General features: G+C 38.6%; 1 protein-coding gene across 25 annotated transcripts in view; it reads left to right on the plus strand.

The window, feature by feature from the left end:
* SYNE1 (spectrin repeat containing nuclear envelope protein 1) overlaps window positions 1-9,786 on the plus strand; it is a 447,744-nt gene that overhangs the window by 367,862 nt on the left and 70,096 nt on the right. For all 25 annotated transcript variants that reach the window (XM_026505077.4, XM_026505081.4, XM_026505085.4 and 22 more), the window contains 4 exons: window positions 184-331; window positions 2,360-2,454; window positions 5,621-5,855; window positions 7,627-7,821. In XM_026505077.4, coding sequence (XP_026360862.3) covers window positions 184-331; window positions 2,360-2,454; window positions 5,621-5,855; window positions 7,627-7,821 — 673 coding nt within the window. The remainder of the gene's footprint in view (window positions 1-183; window positions 332-2,359; window positions 2,455-5,620; window positions 5,856-7,626; window positions 7,822-9,786) is intronic.

The raw sequence follows: 9,786 nt of genomic DNA on the forward strand, positions 1-9,786 counted from the left end.
CTGCCATTTTAAACTTTTTTTTTTTTCTTTTTTAAAAATTTACTACCTAACATTGAAAGCTTTGTGGTGGTCAAACTAGAACTGGAGGCAGAGGATATTTATTTAATCTAGCTTTATATGTTGACAATTTAAGAATTAACAAACAGCAACATAATCATTACTCTTTTTCCTTTGTTTTGTCAGTAAGTTGCAGTCATTTTTGCTGCAACACCAGACTTTCTTGGAAAAATGTGAAACATGGATGGAATTCCTGGTTCAGACGGAACAGAAGTTAGCGGTAGAGATTTCAGGCAATTATCAGCATCTTTTGGAGCAGCAGAGAGCACATGAGGTAAGTTATGCTGCTAGGTTTGGGGGTTGTGAAACTGTTTTCGATCTTTAGAAAAGGCTGTACGATGCCCTGTGGAGGGTTCAGGCACCGTACCTTGTGCTAAGTCTGCCCAGGTGTAGGCATTGTTTTGCCTTCTTTCTTAAGTTTGAGGTTTTCGTATCTTAATTACAAAAATGTGATCCAGTTCTTTGCTTCCATCGTCAGTTTTAAAAATGTAGCAGGCTTCAATATCCTACAATGTATACTGCCAGAATTGTGGTAAAAGTCTATACTTATGGGGGGTGGGGAGGGGAGTCAGGGGTGTGTGTGGAAGGAATGCAGAAAGTTAGACAATTTTCAAATTGAGTTACATACCACATTAATATTGCCAAGGCTAGTTGCTTAAGAGATTATGCTTTGATTGCAAGTCTTTGATAAATGAAAATTGTATGTTCTGTAAAAAAACATACCGTATTTTATACTTGGAAATCAAGCCGCCAAATATCTCCGAGAGCACCTCTTGATCAAATTGCACCATAATTATTTCTTAAGTAACACTGAAAAGAGAACTAGATACAAAAAGTAAAGTAATTAATTTGCTGCTCGTCTCGATTTTGCTGTTTACTGGTACAACCACATTGGCCCATGTGTTTCTGAAATATAAACAAATGGAGAAATGGGATTTACCTAAAAGCAGAGAAAAGCTTAAAAGAACTTAAAAGGGAATGAAACTAATTTTAAAGTATTTTGCTTAAATTTTAAAAACAGAGACTTTAAATATGTATAAGGTATTTTTAAGTCCAGTTTTATCAAGTTGACTGAAGATGGAATTAAAGACAATGAATCAAAACTAAGTGAGATATCACCTTATACCCACTATGATGGCTACAGTGAAAAAGACAGCAAGTGTTGATGAGAGTATATAGGAATTAGAATCCTCATACATTGCTGGTGGAAATGTAAAATGGTGAAGCTTCTTTGGAAAACAGTTGGGCAGTTCCTCAAAATATTAAGCAGAGTTACCATATGACCTGGTAGTTCCTCTCTTAGCTTTATCCCTAAGAGAAATGAAAATACGTGTCCGAAGAAACTTGTGCAAGAATATTGTTCGCAGCAGTGTTATTTATAATAGCCCCAAAGTGAGAACAACCCTAAATATCCGTCCGCTGTTGCAAGAATAAGTAAAATGTGGTATGTCTGTACAGTGGAATACTATTCAGCAGTAAAAAAAGAATGTGGTGCTGATACTTCCCGCACATGGATCAACCCTGGAAACATTATGCTAAGTGGAAAGAAGCCAGTCACAAAAGACAGTACATTGCATTATTCCATTTGCATGAGATGTTCAGAGTAGACAAATCTGTAGAGTCAGTAAATAGGTTAGTAGTTATCTAGTGCTCGTGGATTGGGAAGAGATGGAGAGTGATTGCTGAGAGAGAAGTTCTTTTTGGTCTAAATTCGATTGTGGTGATAGTTGCCCAAGTCTATGAATATAATAGAAGTCATTAAATTATATACCCTATATAAGTGAATTGTAAGGTCTCTGAATTGTATCTCAATAAAAGTGTTGAAAAAACAGCAGAAATAATTTGAAAAACTTCCTGTTGAATTTTTTTTGTAATGAAATAATTTTATTAACCAAATTAAATTCAAAAACAGTGAGTTTGAAAAAAAAGCAAAGAAAAATGTGGGGTTTCTTAAATCTTTTTCAACTTTTTAAAAGGTCTTAAGCTATTCTCTATAAATAAACCAGAATACAAATTATGTGTTAACTAATGTTATTAGGTGATTTTGAAAGAAGGGAAACATAGTTCTACTTTTAGTCACTTAGTTTTTGTAAGCAAAAACTAAACTTTATCTTTAAGTATATCTTAATTGATTATTTAAAAATACATTCCTCTATACTGCGGGATTTCACACGTATCCTGATACAACTGGAAATATTTTTCAAAGCCTTGCTAAAGCCAGAATTTTGGGGAAGTTACTAGAAAACTGGTCAGTAAAACTGGGAGCTCTAAAAGTATGTTGTTCTGTTTTTTCAAATAATAGTTGTTTCAAGCAGAGATGTTCAGTCGCCAGCAGATTTTGCACTCGATCATTATTGATGGGCAGCGTCTCCTAGAACAAGGTCAAGTTGATGACAGGTAGGATCTTTGATATATTATTATGGAGAAGGGTTTCAGGGAATTAGTCATTTTCTTTTTAATGAGCAGATTAAGGGGCATATGTCTAATCTTCCTAAGGCAATTGTACTGCAATGGAGCCTCTGTAATTGGAGAAAAGGCTTGTCCGAATCTCTGAAACGACTGAGTATTGAATCCTTTTAAAGAACTGCTATTATATTACATGAAGGACATAGAGTAATTGGAAATCACCTAGCCAGCCTTCTCCAGACCTCTGCAGGAGACTGGAATTAATGAATAGATCAGAAAAAATTGTATCAACGACGTATCAATGGTCTGTAAACAGATGCTTCTAATCCTCTCATACAGTTAGAGAAATTATATTCCTCAAAGGAGCATAGAGATGATTAGATCATCTCTCTTACTTATAGATGAAAACTTGAGGCCCAGAAATGCAAACTGGTGTGACCAAGGTCACTCAGCTGGCCGTAGAATCGTGTATCTGGGTTTTAGTCAGGACGAGCCAGCTTTCCCATACCATGGTGATTTCGGGTTTGAAAATGGTTTGCTACTTTAGTCAGATGACACTGACACACTGAAATCCTGCTTCATCTTCCTTTACTTACCAGATTTCCTCTTTAGTAAAAAGGAAGAGGTAAAATCTAGCTCCTCCTTTGACTTCCAGTGTGTGAAGTGCTGATTTTGTATTATACTTACATTTCCTAGGAACAACATCTAATCTGGCACATCTACTTTATGTAGTGATATTTGGAGTATAAACCTCATTGATACTTATATATTTACATAAGAACATCTTTCCCATATAAAGGACCAGTAACCGTGATTATAATTAACTTAGCATTTTTTTCAAAAAAAAAAAAAAAGAACATAAATCACTGTTTTCATTAACTTTTTTTTAAAGTGTTTTGAAGAAATTTCAGTTTTTAAGTGGATATTTAAGTTTGGAACAACCAAATGTGATACCATATTTATTCTATCCAAAGTAAGCCAAACTTAAATGTGAGCTTTACTGAGAATCTAAGGCCTTCAGAATCAAACAAATTCAAATGCAATTAACTTATTCTTTGCTTTATCCTCCCTTGGTCAACTCTATAACAGTATTATAAAAGTTTAAGCCAGTAAGTAAAACAAAATTTAAAATTCATGTACAAGCCAACATCTATTAAATTGTAAATGTTAACAGTTAAGGAGAAACACCGAAGAGAGGAAAATGGGAGGTTTGGACCGAGGATAATTCTGAAAGTTGCAAAAGAAAAAACAATTCAGATTAGAGCATGAAGGCCCCAGATTACAAATGTATTGTGTTTTAAAGGTTTGTTTATAGTCTTGTGTTTTAGAGTTCAAGTTCAGCCATGAGAACGGTGTCATGTGTTCAGTACTTCCTCATGCTGGCAGGTGGCCCAGGACAGTTTGGCTCTACAGAAAGTGAGGACAAGGGCTCCAAAGATATTTTGGATAGTGGCCTGATAGGAAAAGCAATGTGCAGGGCACTTTTCCTGTTGTAGGACAGTCTCAAGTCCTGGAGTGAAATGTCTTCAGAGATGATAGATGCTTGTAGCTTCTAGGGGAGATTCATGAATCTAATTCATCACATTTAATTCTACTGCAATTAGATAATTCACATCAGAATTTCCTTTCAAAAACAGAAGCGCCAGTAACACACTTGGTTACAAAGCCAAGGTTTAGAGTGGGCCTAGATGATAGGATGTGTCAACAATATAGGAGTCCACATGAGTAAGTTCAGCTCAGATTTGAGGCCACACTCAAGAGGAGAGAATAGTTTATCTAGGGAAGAAAAGCAAAACCGACACAATAGAGAAAAGACAAGTAATGTTACACTTAAATATTAAAATATGAATAGCACTCAATGTACAAGGAACCTCCTTCTGTTTGATACTGAACAAATCAGTTCTAGAGCTACAAACTGAATGTTAAGGAAAACTTCCTAAAGATCTACCGACATTTTTTTAAAGGTAGAAAACACAGAGGTAGAAAGGACAGACTAAAAGACCTGAGACTATTTAGCCTAAAATCAAGAACACTTAAGCAAAATTTACTATCTCTAAGTATGTGGAACAACCTTCATACAGACAGTGATGACTAGATAGTTTTCATTTTTCTAAGAACAAAATGAAGTGGGTTTAAAATGTAGAAGGAACGATTTAGATTAATATGTGAACTAATTCGCTAAAGATAAGTGCTGTTTATTGTGAGGGAATGTGGAGTTTATGAGTTTTAAAAATATTTTTAGGGGTGCCTGGGTGGGTCAGTTGGTTAAATGTCTGCCTTTGGCTCAGGTCCTGGGATCGAGCCCCGCATCAGGCTCCCTGCTCAGTGAGGAGTCTGCTTCTCCCTCTCCCTCTGCTCTGCACCCCCTCCACTCGCGATCGAGCTCTCAAATAAATAAATAAAAATCTTAAAAAAATTTTTTTAAATAACATGATTTTATTTAAGTGGGTTATGATTCTAGCTGAAATAACCCAGTGTTGTTCATACAAAGTGGCTTACAATTCTGGCTGAAGACAGAGGTTTATAAAAAAGTTTGGTCCTCATTTTCTTTTTTTCTATATATATTTTTATTTATTTTTTTAAATTTAATTATTTATTTGACAGAGAGAGTGTGTACAAGCAGGGGGAGAGGGCAGATGGAGAACCAGACTCCCCACTGAGCGGGGAACCCAATGTGGGGCTTGATCCCACAACCGTGGGGTCCTGACCTGAGCTGAAGGCAGACGCTTAACTGACTGAGCCACCCAGGTGCCCTGGTCCTCATTTTCTCCCTCCCACTGTAACATTCACAAGATGCTGTCACCTGCTGCATACACTGCTTACTTAGGGTTTGGGCCCCTTCCCACTGCATCTGCTACCCTATGCTCCCTCCCCTCTGGTGCATTCAGGGAGGGAATAATTAGTGACCTTACAGATACGCCTGTAACCTGTGCTGAGACATGAAAATGTTTGCAAAAACCAATAGTTATTAATTTTAAAAATTACTTGAAATAGACCCAGTATAAGATCATGGTGTGATATTTGAAAACCCCCCTAAATCACTTCTCAGGGCTTATTAGGGTCATCAAGTGTGTATACATCGTGCCTCTACATGGCTGATACATAAATGCATCCAGGGTAACAGTGTTTCCTCCCTGTGTAATTATTTCTGCACCAGGGATGAATTCAACCTGAAATTGACACTTCTCAGCAATCAGTGGCAGGGAGTGATTCGCAGGGCCCAGCAGAGACGGGGCATCATCGACAGCCAGATTCGCCAGTGGCAGCGGTACAGGGAGATGGCAGAGAAGCTTCGTAAATGGTTGGTTGAAGTGTCCTATCTTCCCGTGAGTGCTCTCGGAAGCATCCCAATACCACTGCAACAGGCAAGGACCCTCTTCGATGAAGTGCAGGTAAGGTGCAAAACACACGCTATTTAAAGCTCTTCTACATTTCCACTGGACACCTTACCCTCGCCTCAGTTCTTCACGAGGATCCTGGAGTGACACTGGAATGAGGACAAATATTGTTCCAAAGTATCAACAGGAACATACAATCTGATTGCATTACAAAGTCCGTATTTACTGATGGTTGTCTGGTCAGGCCCAGCCTCTCGCAGACCCTGTCCATGGCCCACACCAGTGCCGCCTAGCAGCTCACTAACCTCCAGCATGGAGGGAAAGGCAATGGCCAGGAAAGGAGTACTTTGCATTGATTATAGCAATTTAAACACATAACTTGAGTGTTCCAGAAAAGATAAAAGTCTCAGTCCTGTCTGAGCTCTTGGTCCATTCCTGGTTTGGCCCCTTCCTTCCACCTGCCCCAGGAACCGGGGCCTCCAGCCCCTTAGACAGCCCCCTCCTAGCACTCCGATCAGTCATCCCTGGTGTATTTCATGGTCTCCTCTTGCTTTGGAGGTCATTGTTTGCTGCTCCTTTCTCCTCACTTCTCTGGGAGACCTCATCCACCCATGGCTTCATCTGCCTCCTACCAGCACAGAAGGGCCAATGTGCTATCTTCCAGTCACATCTACCTCATGAGCTTTCAACTTATGTATTCAACTGCCTTTTCAATTTGTGTGTGTGTGTATGTATATATAGATATATATATCTATATATACATACACACACACACATACGTATGTATGCGCATGACAGACATAATATACTCCATGGGTTCCCACGGAGCCTTTGTCCAGCAGTCGCATGTCCCATGTCCCTGATTTGAGGAAATTTCATTACCAGCTGTCTTGTCTGTCAGTTAGGAACTTTAGAGTCTCTCTAGAGCTATGTTCTTGTTCTCTCCCTCCCCATTTCTAATACACTCCCAGTTTCCATCCCCACTGCCACTACCTTAGATGATTTCTTACCTACAGAGACAATAGCTTTCTAACCTATTTCAGTGTATCCAGTATACGCCCCCTTTCCATTCCATTTTCTACCCTACTGCAGAGTCTTTTAATCCAAACACATCTCTTCCCTGCTTAATATTCTCCTGAGAATCTCAGTCACTTTCACTATTAAAAAAATTCCTGTGCAAGGTGTGATCTTGTGTCATCTTCTGCCACTCTTTCACATGCCTACTGTATTCTAGCCCCAGGGTCCTGAATTCATCCTATGGATCTCGTATAGTAAATTTGCCCATCTTCATTTCTCTGCGTGGAAGGATTCTTCTCCCTGACTCCTGGCCTTCATTACACAAGGTCCTTCTTAATCTGGCTGTATTCATATGTCTTCCAAGACTCATGAAGCCTTTCCCCTTTGAGGAAGGCTGTCTTGCATCTACGTGGGTTAGATATTTGAGTACTGGTCTTTCTTGGAAGTGGGTTGTTTGTATGAAACAAGCATCACAAACATTTTTTTGCAGAAGAAATGAAAAGATCCTAATAAAACTTAAAACAAATGAAACATGTAATGGTATGTTCCCTATGCATCAGTTTCCTAGAGCAGTTTCCGTATTGCACTGTGATTGTGTTTAACTTGGGGACAGAAATTAAGCCTCTCCCTGTTGAATTCTCATTCATTTATACAGTGCTCCATTCACGCCCCAACTACTAGCTCCATAAATGTTGGCTAAAGAGGGCATGCGATGTGTGAAAAACTGTAGGGTCACTTCAAAACATGTGTATTGCACCAGGGTGGTGAAGAAAAGAATGAGAAAGTAAAAAGCTACGGTTCCTTTCAGTTCAAAGAAAAAGTGTTCCTGCGACAACAAGGCAGCTACATCCTAACAGTGGAGGCAGGCAAGCAGCTCCTGCTCTCGGCCGACAGTGGGGCTGAGGCCGTCTTGCAGGCAGAGCTCACTGAAATCCAGGAGAAGTGGAAATCAGCCAGCGTGCGTCTGGATGAACAGAAGAAAAAGCTGGCCTTCTTGTTGAAAGTAAGTGCAGCTCTCTCCTCCTATAGATGTCATGCAGTTTCAAAAGTCACGAAAGTAGTCGTACTGCTCCCTCCTATTAGCCTTCGAGACACTGCAAAGATCGTTAAGTCATACCCTGCAGTATTTTGATCCCCTGCCCTGTGTCTCATTTAAGACTTTGTCCTATCTTGCATGAACTGGAGAAGTTTCCCAATTTTCAGCAGTTTGTCTTTCAGAAAAATCCCCCAGCTAAGTAGTTTTAAGTCTAATAAGACTATCCAAGCGACGACTTCTGATAAATGGTTGGTGCTGAGCCAAGAGCCATGTGATGATTAATAAATCCAAACAGGAATGCAAAGAGTAGATTCCACTCCCTGATCTAAGACTCTAAAGTGGTTTTTAAGATTAATATCTCTTATTTTACAGCAGGAAAGAACCTATCCAAGAGGGCACTCATGATTTCATCTTAGTTTATCCAAGCACGTTGCTATGAGATAAAATTCAGGAGGTATATTAAGACTTTAGTTGGGTACAGAGAGCATACTGATCACACCGCAAGTTTAGAGAGATGTAGATTTATCCAGACCCCCCACAGGATGCTTTCTCCCTCACTTTCTGTAACCATATTCAATACATAATTGGAAGGCATTGGAAAAAAGGCATGGTTTCTGAAGTCAGATATATCCCAATGAAAACCATAATAAACCAAGTAACCTGGTTAACTCAACCTATCTGAGCCTCAGTGTCCTCCTCTCTAGAGTAGGCATGATTACCCCTCCTTCAGACGGCATTGTGAGGATTTAATGAAGTAATGAAGTATAAGCACGTGGCACAGCACCTACACAGACTGAGCGTGTAATAAATGATGGTCATTATCACTGTTGATATGATTATCATATTAAAGAGTGAACAGAGCTAAGTAGTGAAGTTTTCTGTATGTTGATAATCACCAACACTTCAACAAATTATCTATTAAATTTGGCCTGCCCTGTTTTTGGATCGCAGGTAGTAACTAAAGGTAATGGAACACATTTTGCTTTTATAATGCTTCAAGTATGCACACCCGTTGGGTTTATTCTGTTGAATTTTATTTCCTAATATATTACCTTCCATGTAGGAAACAATCAATCAAAAGTGCCACTGAACATTTGTTAAAGAGCTATTATTTGCACACAGTACAATTCATCAGTAATACAATATGTCTGATTCTTTTTTCTTCTCTTTTGCTTTCAGGAGAGGATTAAAAATGTTGTAACTCATTCCGTAGAGATCATTTTAATCATATATTTTTCTTTATTTGTGATGTGATTTTTGGACACAGTCCCAAGACTTTAATTAGGCAAAACGGCTGAGTCACTGCATTCGCTTTTCTTGCCAGTCTGTTTGTTGGTGTGTAAAGCATCCACTTTGACAGATGTTTGCAGACCATGACATTTTGTTATTTCCTTGTAATTCATGTAATAAAAAGACTGGGTTATAGCTTTAGAATCTAAGCCATCCTTGGAAAGGGGAATCCTTATTCTTCTCTTGTTAAAGTTTATTTTATTTTAAATCATACACTAGGACCAATTTGCCTAAGAAAGAATTTATGAAGCTAAATTCTAATGCTAATGTCATTTTTCTTTATTTTAGTGTATCTTTACATCACAGCTATAATGCTTATCTATTTTTAGCCCTTGATTTAATGCTCTGAGTAAATATGCCAAAATACGGTGATTCTAATCCTGTGACCTTCGTATTCAGCTGCTTCATTATGGCCTCGTAATTTTGTTATGGAAAATAAGAAACTGACCTTTCTCTCTTTTGGATCAATGAACATTCACTGATGGCATGTTGATAGGTTTCAGAGTATGTGATGATTTCACTGAGAATGCTGTTCGATTTAGTAAGAGGATCTCACTATGCTTAGCATTGATGAACTAATTGTAGCCTGGGAACACAGAGATAACTTTAACAAAGGGGAATGGGAACAAATCTGAGCAAGAC

This window comes from Ursus arctos, unplaced genomic scaffold (assembly GCF_023065955.2).
Source record: "Ursus arctos isolate Adak ecotype North America unplaced genomic scaffold, UrsArc2.0 scaffold_13, whole genome shotgun sequence".
Taxonomy (NCBI): domain Eukaryota; kingdom Metazoa; phylum Chordata; class Mammalia; order Carnivora; family Ursidae; genus Ursus; species Ursus arctos.